At 37.2% G+C, this 18,597-nt stretch overlaps 2 protein-coding genes across 2 annotated transcripts; one reads left to right on the top strand and one right to left on the bottom strand.

The window, feature by feature from the left end:
* Positions 1–279: 279 nt before the first annotated feature.
* LOC127946565 (uncharacterized) lies at positions 280–8,272 on the top strand. Its single transcript, XM_052543232.1, has 2 exons — positions 280–400; positions 5,303–8,272. Exon 2 carries the CDS (start codon positions 5,310–5,312, stop codon positions 6,885–6,887), a length of 1,578 nt encoding a protein of 525 aa, XP_052399192.1. The 5' UTR covers positions 280–400; positions 5,303–5,309; the 3' UTR covers positions 6,888–8,272.
* A 2,731-nt stretch (positions 8,273–11,003) lies between these two features.
* Positions 11,004–16,307, bottom strand: LOC127946561 (amiloride-sensitive amine oxidase [copper-containing]). Its single transcript, XM_052543224.1, has 5 exons — positions 16,143–16,307; positions 13,633–15,176; positions 13,188–13,476; positions 12,957–13,089; positions 11,004–11,881 (listed from the first exon to the last, which is right to left on the bottom strand). Exons 2-5 carry the CDS (start codon positions 15,167–15,169, stop codon positions 11,612–11,614), a joined length of 2,229 nt encoding a protein of 742 aa, XP_052399184.1. The 5' UTR covers positions 15,170–15,176; positions 16,143–16,307; the 3' UTR covers positions 11,004–11,611.
* Positions 16,308–18,597: the final 2,290 nt, after the last annotated feature.

Below are 18,597 nucleotides of genomic sequence, written 5' to 3'. Positions count from 1 at the left end.
TAGACTCAATATTATATATATTCGAGGTTGTAGCTAGAAGGGATACAGCTACAGGAAACCAACAATAAAAAATATTTTCTTCCAATTAGATTGCGTTTTTATTAAAGTACCCTTACGGTTATGCAGATACATGAAATGTTGTTTAGCATGAGAAAAAGGACGCGATATTGATGTGCGCATGCGCAGTAAACGGTAGGAATCTGACGGGTATAAAATGTCAGGACACAGGACCTCGGTGACCTCATAGCTGGCTACGGCCATGGTCTGGAGGGTTTGACACTTTCTTGCAAATCACGTGACCTTCAGAAAATGGATGTTAGCCAGTGTATAAATTCAACTCTGGTTCTTTCTGTCTGCAAGTATCTGTATGAGTCAGAGAAAGAAGCACTTGCACAAACAGGTAGTGTTACAATGTGTTTTGCTCTTCTGTAGACTATGTATCTATAGAGTCTAGTAATGTAGACAGTGTATTAAAGTGATGATATTTAGTATTTCAAAATGTGTCTTATAATGTATATATTGTATATATTTGTTATAAATACATAAGTAGGACAAAAGAGAGGGACAGATTAATATTACCATTTTTTTTTTATAACTGTTTATGTGTGTATTGATTGGTGGATTGTTGTTAAAAAAATCTATTTGTATTTATTTCTTTAGAAATAATTTGCTTTGGAACCTTTGGGTCATGAAACCCCCTGTTTCAGCACTGGTTAATGCTGAAAATTTAAAAGCGCTAAAAAAGTGGGCATGGTTCGCTGCGGAGTGGAGAGAGGAGAGACAGACAGCACACTGAGTTCGGGTTCAGAGAATTTAATTTCGCTCCCATCGAGTTAAAAAAAAAAAATCATATCGAAAACATATGAACCGATGTTGCACTGATGACTTTAGGCTTATTCTGCAGCCTTTTAGTCTTTTGACCGGTTGTGTCACGGAGCTCTAACACTCGCCGAACGCTCAATCCAGCAATCCAACACTCTCCATTGACTTTCTCTTGTGGGAAGCTGCCTTGTGGGAGTGTTTATGCTTGTTTCAGCCCAACGCAGTTCTCATTTTCCCGTCATGCGCGCCATGTTTAAATAGTAAATGCATTTGTACCCATGCTGTTGAGGCGCATTGTTGGCGCGTTGTTATTTTGAGGAGCTGTAAATATACCCCGCCATATGCGCCATAAACCAACTTAGGGGCGCAACTATCGAGTGTATGCAGCAAAAACCTTTGGCTAAGAACACATTTTTTCATTCCATGCTGTACTTCTCCATTGTATTTCAATGTAATTGCGCTACTCGACGTCGCTGTCCGTTTGTAAAGTGCTGAAATGTCACCTTATAGAATGAATTGTAGTACACGCTTGTTTATTGACGTTAACCTAATGCTGCGTTCCAGACAGACAACTTGAATACAATAACTATAATACCATACTATATTATATTATAGTGTATAATGTTATACTTTACATAATAATACATAGCCTAATGTACTTTTTATACAGTAGAGAGAGAGAGAGAGAGAGAGAGAGACGTTATTTCCGGGTCTAATACATACATAGCTGGTTTTCATGAACTTCAGCAAGTCATTGACATATTTACATGCATAAAAACAACTTATTTTATTTAATTATTTCTTAAAATAGGCTAATGTTTTCCCCCTTCCAGAAATGCACTAAGAGTCATGCTGCATTCACTTCATGATCATTTGACCGTTTTATTTGAGTAAACCTAGCTTCACATCACATACACGGAACTGTAAAGGTATTCACGTAAACACGTCAAAATAAGAGTCCGGTTTAATTTAAAGAAAATAATTTAATGAATACAATTAAATGTAACAATTAAAAATGAGTTGAGAAAAATAAAAAAAAAAACAGAAAAAATCAAATCCAGAAAAATTTAAACGCAAAAAAATAATTTGGGAAAAAAATAAACGGATTTCATAGGGCCCTAAAAAAGTAGTGAAGTTACTTTTCAAATGCAGTAACTAGTAAAGTAATCTCATTAAAATTAACAGAAGTAACTAGTAACTAGTAACTAGTAACTAATTATTTTCTTTGAGTAACTACCCCAACACTGGAAATTGCATTAACATTTTGGATTATAAAAAGTACAAATATGGCACACACACACACACGTTTGTTTTTGTGAAAAGTGGGTTCATCCCATAGGCGCAATGGTTTTTATTCTGTACAAACTGTATATTCTATGGCCCTACACCAACCCTACACCTAACCCTAACCCTCACAGGAAACTTTGTGCATTTTTACCTTCTCAAAAAAAGTATATAAATCATCTTCTATATGATTTATAAGTGTTTTGTAAAATGGGGACATGGGTTATGTCCTCATAAGTCACCCTCTCCTTGTAATACCTGTGTCATACACATGTCATTATACAGAGTTGTGTCCTGATATGACACAAAAACAAGAGCACACACACAAATAGGCTATATATGTAATTACAGGGTCACATCTCTCTCTCTTTAAAGGTCTGTGCTATATATACATATAGTGAAGTGTGCATACTCAGAATTAGTGCTCTGCATTTAACCCATCCAAAGTGTTGCCTTTCATCATCCACTTATTTAGCTGCTGTCGCATCCCTTGACATTCCATCTCCTTTTCCATCTTTCTTTCTCTATTTTTAGTTCCCGATAATTTTTTTTTATCAATTTTTTTTAGTTTCAACGACAACTCACTAACATTACTGCTACTCACTCAGCGCTCACGGCGCCCCGCCCACTTGCGATATTACCCTTTCATGTCTAAATTCTATTATGGAATCTTTTGAGGGCACCAGCGCCTGTTAGTCCTCTAAAATGTATATAACTTTTTTACATATAACTTTTATATAAATTTAATTTAAAAAAAAAAAAAAAATGCTTTGGCATATAGCGCCACTGGACCAACTCGAAACTGGTCAAAAGTCTAAAGTCAATGGCGCAATATTTTTTATTTGTTTATGTATTTATTTTGTGATTTAAAGAGCACGTTATTAGAAAATACCCCTCTGATCGGGTCCACAACGCATGTTAACTTTGCTTATTACACACAGGAACGTTATACCCAAGAACACACCCATGACTCATTAAGATAATAGTGACAACACAACGACTGATTGTCCTGTCTTGCAAAAGTGGATTCGGAAGCGCCAAGAATATAATCCTTTGACATTGTTAAAAATAATGAATGCTCTTATCCAGAGGCGTTTCTAGGATTTGAAAACATCTGGGGCTAAGGCCAAAACATCAGGGGCTAATTAGGGGGAAGGGAAAAGTAAGAAAAACGTGTTTTGGTGTAATTTGACATAACACTTGATTTTCTTAATTTATTTGCAGTAAATATGACTAATCTAACCATTTTTGGAGATTTTAAATACATTTGCTTCACAGCAGTTCAATCAGTGTCTACTGTTTGAGTACATTAATTACTCCGTTTAAAACGATTCAGTTTGATTTGGTGAACTGAATGATTCGTTCGCGAACCGGATATACAGACTGGTTTGATTTGAACTCTCTCTCACAACAGACACGGAAGTAAATGCAATTCGGAGCCTGTTCGCGACTCGGTTGATTCAGATCGGCACTTCGGAGCCTGTTCGCGACTCGGTTGATTCAGATCGGGGCTTCAGAGCCTGTTCGCGACTCGGTTAATTCAGATCGGGACTTCGGAGCCTGTTCGCGACTCGGTTGATTCAGATCGGCGCTTCGGAGCCTGTTCGCGACTCGGTTGATTCAGATCGGGACTTCGGAGCCTGTTCGCGACTCGGCTGATTCAGATCGACACTTCGGAGCCTGTTCGCGACTCGGCTGATTCAGATCGACACTTCGGAGCCTGTTCGCGACTCGGCTGATTCAGATAGACACTTCGGAGCCTGTTCGCGACTCGGCTGATTCAGATAGACACTTCGGAGCCTGTTCGCGACTCGGCTGATTCACATCGGCACTTCGGAGCCTGTTCGCGACTCGGTTGATTCAGATCGGCACTTCGGAGCCTGTTCGCGACTCGGCTGATTCAGATAGACACTTCGGAGCCTGTTCGCGACTCGGCTGATTCAGATAGACACTTCGGAGCCTGTTCGCGACTCGGTTGATTCAGATCGGTACATCGGAGCATGTTTGAGATTTTTTTAAATTCAGATCTGGACACCGAAGCAGGAAGTGTTTGTCAAACAGTTAATTGGTGATAAATGAATATTTGGACTTGAGGCTTTTTTTTACTTGTCGATTCAGCATGTACATGGACCCACACACAAAGGTGGACACACTACTTAATCATCAGTAGAGCTCTAAACTTTTCATCCATTGTTATTAAGGTCGTTATTCATAACCGTACTGAAAATAAGTAAATATTGTTAGCTGATGCTAACTGTCTAGCTAACAAGCTTGCTGGTGCTAACTTGAGGTAATTTTTATAAATAATGTTCAAATATTTTTATTCAAACACCTATATATATATATATATATATATATATATATATATATATATATATATATATATATAGATTACATCTGGGGAGAAAAGAAAGAATGCAATGTTCAGTACATGGTAACTACAGACAAGATTTGAGAAGGAAAAAATCATTATGAAAATATAATTATATTTTCCTTAAAATCTTCAGGTCTTATTATCATGTCATATATAACTGTGATGTTCTGTAAAACAACAAACTTTCAAATAGTTTGTTCTTACTGGTGAAAATCAGATGGTCATCTCTGTTTTCTCTCAGGTACATCACAGTGTAAGCTTCACAGTGAACATTACTCTCTTCAACGTAGGTGTAGTGTTGCTGGTTTCAACAGCACTGCTGGTCTGCATTTTCCAGCAGACTTGAAAATTAGGCACCAGTGGTTGCATACAATTGGCCTGAAAGACTGCGAGTTCCCGCCTAGAGCTGGAGAGTGCAAACTGTATTTTACGCGGGATTGCTTCTCCAACACAATGGAGGTGGAGATGGGCTTCTCCACACAGCTTGTGCTGAAAAGCGATTCTGTGCCGATTGCGATGCAGGAGTTAAGAGTGCAGTTTGAGCCAAAATTTTGAGCCAAATTCTGACTTCATTATTTTTTATTTTTCACAGCAAAAGATGGTTTGCACTGGCACACGCTGTTAATAAATCTGGCCCTTATTCTGAAAAATAAACACACACACACACACACACACACACACACACACACACACACACACACACACACACACACACACACACATATATATATATATATATATATATATATATATATATATATATATATTGATGAAGATTTAAATTTTTATATTTTTAAATGTCTTTTCCTCTTTATATTACAGACAGAAAATGTTCAGTTCAGAACCAGGATCACAAATATTTGTTGCAATCATCAAAGACAGTATTGTAATTGAGGAGGGGAATCCTACTCGATATCATCTGAAACCCAGGACAGACTCTTGTGATCCATCTAAACCATACATAAAAGTTACCTTTGGGGAGAGAGACACAAATAAACCCCATAAATCAATTCTGCTGGTGGGAGAAACAGGAACAGGGAAAACAAAACTAATCAATGTGATGATCAACTACATGTTGTGTGTTCAGAGAGAAGACAAGGTTTGGTTTGAGATCACAGATGATCAGAGCGACCGAACTTTAGTTCACAGTCAGACCTCCAGCATCACTGTTTATGAGTTTTATCTACAAGAGAGTCCAATTGATTTAACAATCATCGACACTCCAGGATATGGAGACACACGTGGAATTGAGAAAGATAAAGAGATTGCCAGGAATTTGCTTGGTTTAAGCAGTGATGACTGCTTGCATAAACTAGATGCAGTTTGTCTGGTGATTAAAGCAGACCAAAATAGACTCTCTGACAGACAAACATACATATTTGATGCGGTTCAGTCCTTATTTGGGGAAGATATTGCTGAAAACATTGTCTTGCTCCTCACACACTCGCGTGGAGTTCACCCTAAAAATGCTCTGACGGCTGTTGAAGAGGCTAAAATCAAATGTGCTGTAAATGAGCAGAATCAGCCAGTGTTTTTCCAGTTTGACAACTGTCAAGGAGAGACATTTCTTCCAGAATACCAGATGGCACAAAAGCAAACATGGGATCTCAGTTTAAGTGAAATTACAAAATTTTTCACATTTATTGAGAACATAAAACCAAAAACACTGAAGATGACTCAAGGTGTTTTGCAGAAAAGGAAGCAGTTGGAGACTAATATCTCTAATCTACAATTAACTGATCAAAAAATCAGCCAAAAGCAAAAAGAGCTGAAACAAGCTCAGGAAGCTGTGGGACAAAACATGAAAGTTGCTGAAGAAAACCAGAACTTTGAGTATGAAGCTGATGTGATCTACAAAGAGAAGGTTGATATTGATCGTTCTGTAGCCAGTGTGGCGATGTGCTGCACCTTCTGTGAGGAGAACTGTCATTATCCAGGATGCTGGAGGGTCACTGATGTCTCATGGTGCAAAGTGATGAAGAATAATCACTGTACAGTGTGTACTAATAAATGCCACTACAGTAAACATATCAAAGAAGACAAAATATATGTAACAAAGAAAATGAAGGAGAAAAAGACAAATGAAGGATTAAAGAAGAAATATAATCACAGTATAAAGAAAATTAAGGAAGGTGTGTTTTGGGTCAAGAAGCTAGAAGAAGACTTACATAATATAGAGAAAGAGAAAGTAAAGATGGTGATGGAAACTTTTAACTGTGTTGAAACTCTGGATTTGATCGCACTTAATACTGATTCATTGATCATACTTCAGCATGTTGATTTTCTGACTGAGAAGCTGATGGAAATCAGTGAGCCTGAAAAAGCAAAAACACTGGAAAACATCAAGAAGAGAGCAGGAGAAGAAAAAAACAGAGCTGTGAGGTACATGAAAGAATTGTACAAATAATCATGTGATATTATGCTACTGTATATTATCATTGTATTCATCGATCAAATAATGCATATACAGAATTCGTGAGTTTGATTAAAATCTTGGTAAACAGTTATTTATAAAAATTTTTAAGTTGTCTAAAGAATTTTGTGCAGTATATAGTTTTTTGTAATTATAGGGTTCATTTGACTCTTGATAAAAAAAGAAAAAAAGTTGTTACACAAAACCTGATGTTCTCCAGCATTCTCTGATCCAGCATCTGTTGTCCCACAAAAAAACATTAATACAGTTGATTTGATTATTTACGCTCCTTATCAGTGTATGACTTTGCATTACTGTTTTTCTATGGATGTCACAAATATTTTAGTCAAATTAACTTTTTTTTTTTGATTTGGTAAATTGGACGTTTACGTTTTACAATATATTGCTGTTTGACATAATGATAACAAACTGTAGAAAAACAGTTATTTACTGGCAACCATTAATTTACGGCAACAAACTATAGAAAAACAGAAATTTATTGGCCTGTAAATAACAGTTTTCTACAGTTTGTTGCTGTAAATTAATTACAGTTTATACAAAGATACACATATAGCAATCAAATAAAGCAAAGTTAAAAAGTCAAGGGTCAGGAGCACAACTAAAGATCTCCACAAACGAAACAGTAAAACATCATCATCTAATTTTCTGTACCTCTCAACAAGATCTTTTGATCTCTGATCTCTGATCTGACAGAAATAAAGTCAGTCTGGTTATTAATGAGTGAAGCTGCTAAAGCTGTTTGTTGATTGTTTAAATCTTCAGTTGATTTTTTGTAAAGCTGTGGCTGAAGACAGTATTAGTTTGTATTGTTTCTCTTTTCTTCAGTGATTCTGCTCGTTAACAGCAGCCGTTCATCAGTGTCTGAATTCACTCATTAGTTTTCATTCTCTCTGTCAGGTGGACTATATTAGTAAAGTTGTGTAGGGAATAGTGAATGAGGGTGTAGGGTGTGATTTGAAACACAGCCGCTGAGTGTCAACTTTGAACGTTGTTAATTTACGATATATAGCAGCAGGCTAACTTCTCGAAAATGATGAATATTACCCAGATGCATCGTTTTAATGCAAATCAAAATTTGGCCTTTTTTACTGTGATTTTTAACAGTGCAGTAAAATGTTCTCCACTTATGCAATAAAAATGTGCAATATCCTTATATTTATTAGTTATCCCTCCATTCTAGTACATCCCTGCATCTTACTCAATCCTATTCCATTATCATTTATAGCACAATTGTTTATACACTTATTTATTTGCAAATGCTTTTTTTTTGTCTGTGTGTTGTTGTCTCTGTGTAATGTCACTAAAACAAATTCCTTGTATGTGCAAGCATACTTGGCAATAAAGTATGTAAAAGAAACCAACAATACTCCTCACATATTTTTTTTAGCATAAAGAGACACTACTCTAAGTACCTTTGAAACAAGGACATAAATAGGCCATATTAACAGCAAGTGTTTTACTGAAATGAAAAATCATGTGTATAAATTGTGTATTATAAAAATCATTGTAAAAAAAAAAAACTAATCATTTAAGGTTTACAAAGTTTGAGAGTTTTCACAAGTATATAGATTTCACTAGAACACATTCTCATTTAAACAGCATATGATCATATTGAACTTTATTCTTGAAATATATGGCGCAGTATAAAGTATCTGTGCTCACGAAACGTTCTATTTACCTCATCTGTGAAAAGTACGCGAGTACCACGTGAGTGCAATTAAAAGGAGCAGAGTGTCCGGCTGACATGTCTGTTTTGTCTTCATGAACCAATTTTGGACAGGCTCCACAGGCACAGTAATGGTCTACACAGTGCTTTAAGTGGCCCAAAAGAGGTGCAGGTACTCTATTATAGCCTATTTCATTACCGGGGGGGGGGGGGGGGGGGTTATGTGGTCTTGGGTGACGGGATGGGGGGCTTATGATATTAGACTTCGTAGCCTATAATAAAAGATAATGAATTTCAAACCTTAACAAAACACATTTTTATTCAAAGATCAACCGTCTGTCATTACTCTTTAGTCTGGAACAAGAAACAGCAACATTAAAATCATGAACTCAAATGTCATTGTAAAAAAAGAAAAAAAACAATGACTTTTGTAACAGTGCGTAAATCAGACCTTTCTGTTACACTTAACGTTAATAAGCTTAAACGAAAATAACGAAAAAATTGTGTAGCGGAGTATTTTTTGTACACAGTGCCGCGAACTGTCAATCACCCCTGTATGCGTGCATCACTGTCCTCCTCGCAGCTGCAGCAACTTGCGCTCTCTCTCTTCATCAAGCTTTAAAACAAAAAGGGGACAAAAATATAATATTGTCTTTGTGCATAGGCTATAGATTAATTAGATAAATGAATATCTAAATTTGTGCCTAGCCGCCTACGGTATTTTTTTAGAATTGAGAAAAAAGATGCTATAGCCAATGAGCAGCCAGCAGGGGCTGCAGGACGACTCAACCTCCGCAGACAGTTTTTAATGTTTATCAGACAATAAATACTCAGTATTTTGCTTTAGTATAATTTTCGGGACAATTAGGGCCAGAGTCGGGACAACAGTTTAGATTTCGGGGCTGTCCCGAATTTTTCGGGACGTCTGGTCACGCTTCCTGAAAGAGCTGCATTACTTCATTAGGTTGAGTCTGACCTGTAGTTATAGCATACAGTCTTGGTGAGGCGTCAGTCATGGAGTTTCACACACTTTCTCCGGCCACGTTGAATTGTTGACACTTAACAGTGGGAAAAGCGACACATGCGCTATTCTCTTGTATAATTGGAGGGTGAATGGGTAATTGGGTAATGTACTTTCTGCTGACGTTGGGATGAATTAGGAAGCTTGCATTAAATCGGCAGTGCAGGTAAAAGATTAAATCCTCTATTAAAACATGTCCAAATGAGCGTACCGGTACGCTAAAAGCACGTTCTGGGCGCACGGAGAGGTGGCGGTACGCTCAAGAGCTATATTTGGAAGTGGCGGTACTGAGTACCGGTGCGTACCGGCCCACTTAAAGCACTGGGTCTACAGCATGATCTACAGCTAGTATAGGAGTGTTGATTATAACCAGTGGATAATTCAATCAACATACATTTAATACATAAATAAAATAAAGAATGAGTAGGAGGACGAGAAGAATAATATACCTGTAGGGGACCGCTGTTCTATCCCTCGAGCGAGGGACGACCTCCCCCTCAGAAGAAAGGGACTGCTGTTCTATCCAGCTGGAGAGAACACCCTTTGCTGCTATGGCTGCAGGGGACTGCTGTTCATCCTTCAGCAGAGGATGAACACCCCTGCTACTTAAATAAGAGGGGACTTGCTATTCTTTCCCTCGTGTTTTAGAGGGGAGAATACCCCTCTCCTAGCATGAGCCGCATTAAGGACATCTCTATAACATTAACTTTCTCTTTTGCAGGAAGGGAATAGGGAAAAATTCGGGGGGTCTTCACACTACCCCTTTGCCAGCCAGTAGGCTTTATTAAGGATATCTCAATAACACTGTCTTTTCTCTTTGCCGGACTGGAACAAGGTTGGTTTTGGGGGGGGGGTTCTTCTTCAGGCAGTAATACTTCTCATTATGTTTTGGGGGTTAGTGTCAAAGCTCTTGAATGTTCAATTATTCTGAGAGAAAGAACCCACATAAGGAACCATACCGCCAAAAATAAAATTGTTTAATAAACTCAAGTAAACTTGCCAAAGTGGTTCCTGTCTGAAATGTGATGAGTTAAAGATCAAACTATTACAATCAGTCAGATTACTGTCATTTGTATCACTCTCTTCACCCGTCTCTTCTGTGTTTCTATGGAACACTCTGCAGGTGAATTGTGGTCTGTTTGTAGAGAGATTCCAGAATGTGTGTGTTTGTGTGAGGAGCCTCTGTTTCCCACTTATGCTGAGCCCATACAGGAGCGCCAGGATCAGTGAGCTCACAGATACACCATCACCATCCTGGATGTTCTCTGCTGATAAACCTCATCCATGGACACATCCTCTCACTGATGGAACTCAAGGGTCCTCACTTCATCCCACTGCTCAAGGTTACCACAACAACCAATATAAACACACTACTCACATTGCATTTAATTATTCACAAGCATTCAATTATTACACGTTTATTTTCAAAAACACTTCAACAGGTGAAGTTTTCAACATTTTACACAAGGAAAATTATACTTATTTTAAGACTTCATTTGCATGTTTACATTATTTTCATTAAAAATAAGCAGAATCCATTTAACAATTCTTAGTTGCTTACTGTATTATAAAAAATACAGTTGTAAAATACAATTGTAACTATAGCTACGTTGTCATATTGGTTGTACAGAATTTAATTCATACTAATTTATAAAAACAAGAAAAAATTCTGCTGAACTGTAATGAAAATAATATAACAGGTACAAAACTGCCTTAAAATCCTGCATTTGTATGCAAAATATAATTTTATATTTTTTCTTCTGATTCCTGGATTAAAATATAATAATGTTGAAATACAACATTTATTTGTAAGATTTGTATTGAGAAAAAAAACATTTAAATATTCTTAATGTTTGTAACAATCTTGTTTATGTTGTCAGTTAAGTCAGATGTTCATGAGGTTTTTAAAATATTTGATACCATCAGTATTTAATGTCACATTTCAGCTCTTTTATGATTTTATATAAAGCACAAAACATTAACACAATATTAAATGAGCTCAGTCTCTGTCTAGACTCCAGTGTATGTGCCATTGTAATAGAAAGGTTTGTTTGAGACACAGTGACCTACGACCTCTGGAGTCCATCTCTGAATCTTCGGCAGGCCCTTCTCATCTGGTCGCACGATGACCGTGCTGCGGGACGCGAGTGAGGGGTCCTCGTCGAAAAAGTTGAAGGGACGCAGGAAGAATCCCACTGCATTACCTGGAGTCGCTGTGTTGGGAATATCTTCAGAATGAGGAATGTGTAAGAATCCCACCGTCACCCAAGCAACCAAATCCTGTAAAAAAAAAAAAAAAAAAAAAAACAAGATATATATTATATTAATATATCAAAATGTTATATATGTATATTATATTATGAAAATAGTAATAATAAAATAAATTAATTATATAAATAAAATAGTAAATAAAAATAGTAAAAATAAAATATTATTATTACTATGAAAATATGAAATTATTATTTTTAATTAAATGATAATCTAAATAATAAACTAAAACTGCCAGCAGGTGGTGGTATATGTCTTAATGATTAAGTCACTGAGTCATTTATTCATTCATTTGATTCATTAAAAGGGTTAATGCATTCAGGAGTGAAGTAAATGGTTATTTATGAAAGGTTCATTGAATCATTAAGTTTGTTCGACTTTACCATTAGAACGATCGGTGTGTGACATCAAAGTACCGAAACTTATCGTCACACACCGACTGGTCTGTGCAGTGCCACTTCAAAGCCAACGCGACTATGGACAATGGTTTAACATGCCAAATGGTTCACCAAATTCATTTAAAACTTAGATTAAGAAATTAAATGCCGCTGTGGGTTCCTCGGGGATGAACAGTTCTGATTTGTCTTCATATTTTGGTTGGCAAAATTGAGCAAAACAGACATCATTTGTGTCTAAAATAACACAATATTAACTTCTTAAAGGACTGTTGTATAAGATGTGTATCACATTTGCACTTGTGTGATATTATATTTTGTTTGATATTTCTTAACTATGTGATGTAAATATGAGACAAAATTTCAAATAGGACGTTTTACTCCATATCTTGAATTTTAGGAATATTCTCTAGGCTACATCACAGTAAGTTGTTGCTCTGCCTCATTTTAGTCATCAGTTGACTGTATGAAATGGCAGATGATCCACATTGGTCTGGGGTGGGACAAGTGCATCAAATGCGTGAATAATTTAAATTACCAGCCCTAATATAAATTATATATATATATATAATGTTTTTTTTTTGCCATGTAGTCCACAGATTTGAGTATTTGTATTTAAAATAACTTTTATGTTCAATTTATATATATGTTGAACTGAAATCTCTTCAAGTCTCTATTAGTTATCTGTGTACCTGGTTAACAATGTTTTCATTGTTGCGAATGAATTCCTCGAAGGAAACCACAGGCTCCCAAGGGTCATTCTGAGTGTAGATGCTACTGCTGGTGACTTCATTGTCCTTGTGTCTGGTTACAGCCAACGGGTATCTGCAATCAACAAAATCAAAAACATTGGCTCAAGAAATAGAGTGCAAAAGTGACAAATTTGTTATTCCTTTTTTTATAAATTAATTGCTTCAGCTTACCTTGACCAAGAAATACCATTTTCCTCCCTCCAGCCTCGGGGCAAAACACTGTTAGCATGCGAATTATACTGGATCCGATAGCCCTTCTTATGCCCCCACTTGTTGTTTTGATTGGGATTGTAGAAGTGCAAGTATTTGGGAAACTTCTTGCCAAATCTGAAGGCAGCATTGCGTTCAGTTTCGTGCTGCTTCCTATGCAGTTTTGATTGCACAATGGTGTGTCCTGGGCTCCAGGGGTTGCTAAAGTTAACATATTTCAGATCAATGGTTTCAAAGCTGTTGTCCCTTCCTGTTCAAAAAAAAGAGCAAAATGATCCCTATTCAGTAAAACCTTTTATGCATTTATCTCTTATTTGCCCCCTGTCGCATTTGTAATTTGCACTGTGATCTCAAAATTGATTATTTGACTTCAGATTGTAAACCGATAAGGAAGAGCTAAACTCACCTGCAATGTCAAGGTCCACTTTGTAGTGAATTAAATGGGTGTGCAAGTTGCCAAGAACATAGTTGTAAACCCTGGTTCCATAGTTCAGTCCATTTTCCGTAAAAAACGTTGCATGGATATACCCAGTCGCACTCACTCTAGACTCCATTACTCCATTCTGGTAGAAGACAAAGTCCCAGATGTAGTCGTAGTTGTACACCGTAGACGTAGTTCTGATCACCAGGACATGGTTTTCCAAGCCTCCATAGAAATTGTAGCCTCCTTGGAAGTTGCTATTGAAATGTCTCCTCAGAGGAAGTGCAGTGGTCATTTCAAAAATGCAGAGTGCATTTTTGTAACGCACAGGTTTGTCCGTGTCATAGTAATGGTAAAGATCCACAAAATGAGCAATTTCTGGACAGTCGATTCCAGGTGACAACTCATAATCAGAGGTTCCCATCGCCCACCCAGCATCGATGTACTTGGTCTGCATGGCAGCCGGAGTATCTCCGGAGTAGAAGGCAATGGCTTCCTGCAATGATATCTCATAAGCAATCCTCTCCCCGTTGAAGCGAAGATCAAAGATCTGCAATCCTGCCGAAGAGCGAACCCGATATGCAAAGGACCATCCGGCATATTCCACAAAGTTTCTATCCACTTGGAATCTGCGGCCTTGGGGCTCCACAAGCTTTGCTCCATGGACATCTGTCCGTGTGTTCATGCGTCCACGAGGAATATAGGTTGAGAAAAGATCATCCTCATCATGCTCTGGCAGCTTGAGTTTATTGATCGTCCCCTTCTCGTACTTCTCCACAAGTTCCTCTACACTGTCGAAATACTGGCCGTTGTACCACACCTTCTCCACCATCCACTTTTCGTGATCCAAATCTTTGTGGTTAACGAGGACCTCGAAGCCCACAGGGTGGATGAAGTAGCCCTCTACAAACTTCTGCAGCATGATCCATGTCCGCCTCTCTCCCGGTGCCAACCCACGAGGAGCGATGTCTGAGAAGGTCAAGCAACGATTAGTACAGTTTCCGTAAGTAAACCCAGTGCTCTCTTGCAGAATCTTGTTTGCTTTAGCCGCTACTTTCTCCAAAACCCCATTCAGGTGCTCGTACTCGACAGTGGAGATTGGCCTGGACTCGAAACGGATTGATCGGTCACGCTTGAATGTCTTCACCTGGTAAGAACTCGGGAAAGGTAGGGGACCAACAACATATTCTGTCACGTTCGGCACCGCCTGGTTGCCGAACTGCACCACCACACGTGCCTGCCGTGAAGGTTTCGCCTGTCCTCTGTCCAGTGCACGCAGCGCCTCATGCTTGCGAGGAACGTGCAGCTCCATGAGAAGGATGCTGTTCTTCTTGAGGGACTTGTGTCGTGCCGAGGTGAGGCCCAGCTCGCTACAGGAGTAGAGGTAGTCTCTCACACCATTCATCTCTTGGGGAGTGAGATCGGCAAACATCGCAGATCCGTGATGAGCCCACTCACGTGTTTTTGATGAAGTGGTGGACGTAACTAGTGAAGCCAGGAGCAGTATCCAGGAGAACCCCATCTTGGCTCTTGCAAAATGAACAAGCCACTCTTAGAACATGTCACATGAATATAGTTTTCAGGTTTATTGTAATAATTCAAACTAATGTGTGTGCTGGTGGCCCAACAACCTTCGTAGCTACCTAAATCAGCAACCTTAAACCACTTAATCAGCCATGCTGCTTCATCAGCAATTGTTTTTACTGTTTTGATTGTCCACCAGTTACTCAAACTAGACTAAATCATAGAAATTAACACTAGTTTAGCTGATCTACCCTTTAAGTTTCTGCTGCATCTTCTGAGACCAACATTTCTAACACAAACTTGTCATAGAGCTTTCAAACTTTAATCACCAAACTTGGCACACCTCCTAACTCTGTATACTTTATCTTTTCTATCTATCCATCTAGAACTTTAACGTATTTTAAATTCTCATACTTAGCAACGCCAACATAGAGTTTGGTGTAGCTTCAATTCAAAGGTTTTTTGACTTTCCAGTCGAGTTTAAGCTGCTCTTGTAAGCAGAGGTTATAATTTCTAGAGCGCCCCCCTTGGAATAAGTGTGTCCTTTTTACAGAGAATCTAAAGCAAATTGTAGTAATAAAGATACAAGGGTGATGTGAGCCAACACCTCTCTCTTCCTCTTAGTTTCCTGCTTTTTCCTCTGCCTTCCTTGACTTGAATGAGAAAATTAAAAACCAGTATGCTGGATTTAATTGTTCGCAAGCTTCCTCATATCATAATTCTTAAGCTGGTGTTGTTTTTCTGCCACCCAAAAGCTGTAATATTCTTCAGGGTCTTCTTTACTGCACAAAATGTCACTGTGTTCTTGTTGTTTGTGGATTTAACACAATCGATTTCTAACATTTTCTGCAGCAGGGTCAACTCAATTGCACTATTATGTAACTCTCTTTGCATAAATGTCTAGTGACTCACCTTGTAATTAGAAGAACTAATGATAGCAGCACATATTAAAAATCAATGAACATGCTTACCTTCACGGACCGTTTCCAAGTTTACCGGCTGGATATATACCCTAAAAGTGTGGCCGTTACAGCTGCAGTGTGTCTTTTTTAGAACAGCCAGTGGATTCAGTCCTCTTCTGAATCGTACTGCTCTGATGTTTTTGCTTTTATCAACCACCCACCTCTCTTGAACAGAAGGTGATTGGCCAGCACAAGGGGCATAACACTTCAGAACAAAAGCAAGAGATGATAGATGGGTGTGCTTGCATTATCAATGCACATTTGTGGATGTTTCACATGGTATAAGACAATGACAGTTGCATGCTGACAGGTGTTTGCACTGTTTATATGTAACACATATTAAAATTTAGATTTTGGTCAATCTGTAGATATCAGGAAGGGCACTTCACCATCCCACCTTTTTAGTCTGTTTTACCTAATATTTCTCTCAATTACATACTCAACAATGTTTTTACAAGACATGAATCTTTAGTCATGTAGTTTTTGAGCAAACATATTGGAACAGGTCATGACATATGTTACCCTGGACCACAAAACCAGTCTTAAGTGTACATTTTTAGAATAAATAATCTATCCATTGATGTATGGTTTATTAGTATCTGAAAATATTTGGCCGATATACAACTTTTTGAAAATCTGGAATCTGAGGGTGCAAAAAAAAATTTAATACTAAGAAAATCACCTTTTAAATTGTCCAAAATAACCCTTACCATCCTACTTTTACCACAAATCATGCATATTACTAATCAAAAATTAAGGTTTAATATATTTCCGTTAGGAAATTTGCTAAATATCTTCATGGAACATGATCTTTACTTAATATCCTAATGAATTTTGGCATACAAGAAAAATCTATAATTTTGACCCATGCAAGTTTTTTATTTTTTTTTTATTTTTTTTGTGCTTTTGCTAAAAATACACCCCAGTGACTTAAGACTGGTTTTGTTCTCCAGGGTCACATATATGGTACACTATAACATTACAATATAATCATGTGCAATTTACCCGTTCTGTATGATAAAATGCATTTCCAAATATGAAATATGTGGAATATGCAACGTATAATGTAATAATAATAAAATATACTGAATTATATGCAATTAAATAAAGATTGTAATGTAAATGTACTGCATAATGTGAGTTAAAAGGATAATGTAAAACAGTTGTGGTAAGAATAGCTGCCAATAGACACATCTGACACAAACTGCCAAATTACTAACAGCTGAAAGATTTCCATGCATAATTAATGCATGATTTTAGTTTCCAGAGCTTATATGTAATCATCACACTTTCAGGGAAAAACGAAATGTGTTTACAGGATAAAATTCAACAGAAATCCCACTGTTTTTCAACTGATGAAGCCAAATTTCAAAGGTAAGTCCAGTTGAAAATGTGCCAATGTCTATATTTAAGCAAATGTTTAACGCCAGCGGATGAAAGCAACGTGGAATGAAGAAGAAAAATAGTAACAGGAAAAGGTTTTAGAAATAAAACCCTGGGAAAAGAAACTTTAAAATGAAGTTAACACGTAATTCAGCTCACATGCAGTATGTTAGATCAGTACAGCTCTAATCTCTCTAGATCTCTACAGGAAAAACAAAAATCTTACAGCAGAAGTGAATCACATTGTGGGCATTGTGGGACTGGGAATTGGAAAGACAGCCAACTCTGTTATTGCACTGTTGTGGCTATTAGTTTCACACCACAGAAATATGATCGGTCAGACATGAAATAGACCATCATTACCAACTTAATGTGAAACACTTATGGTTAATTATTAGCTTGAGTCTTTCATAACCCTGGCCTGCAGAGGGCTTAATCACAAGCACTTAAATCACCATCTGAAAGTAGTAGTCTGTTATGTGTGCAAAATTAGTTTTTTATTGTATTACTGTCTTAAGTTTAGAAGTACTCTTTTACAGACTATCAGTTTAGTGAGACTGTATCTGTTTTACGTTAAAACTGCAACAGTTTTGTTTCAAATATAATAATTATAATCAGTTTTTTTTTTTAGATACACGTCTTGGCTGTCCATATCTTTAGTGATGCAGATGTTTAGCTGGAAAGACAAATGTTATAAACAAACTCTCAAATAGACTATTTATAAAAAGCTCAAAAGAAGGGCCAGTGAGAATAAAATAACCTTGAATTATGCTGTCCAAATGGTTGTGAATTAAATTGTAGTTTATTTATTTTCAACTTATTGCTCATTATTTGAAGGTTGTTGTTTTTTTTTTGTTTTTTTTAGCATCATGGTTAAAACATCAAGAAACAAGATATTCTTAATTTATTATTTTTTCAGTACCAAAGGCACACTAATGCAGAGGATTGTAAATGCAATAATGTATAAACCTCATGAAATCCAAATATATCTATTTTTTTAATCATAAATTTATTCACCAAGATTGCATGATGCTAGGTTGATGAGATATTCAGATGAGATTTCATCTCATGATAAATGATT

The sequence above is a fragment of the Carassius gibelio genome, chromosome A24 (genome assembly GCF_023724105.1).
Source record: "Carassius gibelio isolate Cgi1373 ecotype wild population from Czech Republic chromosome A24, carGib1.2-hapl.c, whole genome shotgun sequence".
Lineage (NCBI taxonomy): Eukaryota > Metazoa > Chordata > Actinopteri > Cypriniformes > Cyprinidae > Carassius > Carassius gibelio.
Note: the sequence above shows the minus strand (reverse complement) of the source record. Positions and strands in the feature narration are given on the sequence as shown.

Coding starts and splice junctions, on each gene's coding strand:
- LOC127946565 (XM_052543232.1), top strand. CDS start 5,310: ATGTTCAGTTCAGAACCAGGATCACAAATATTTGTTGCAATCATCAAA.
- LOC127946561 (XM_052543224.1), bottom strand. CDS start 15,169: ATGGGGTTCTCCTGGATACTGCTCCTGGCTTCACTAGTTACGTCCACC. Junction 13,090..13,187: donor AATGGTATTTCTTGGTCAAG/GTAAGCTGAAGC, acceptor TGTTGATTGCAG/ATACCCGTTGGCTGTAACCA. Junction 11,882..12,956: donor ATGAAAACATTGTTAACCAG/GTACACAGATAA, acceptor TTTTTTTTACAG/GATTTGGTTGCTTGGGTGAC.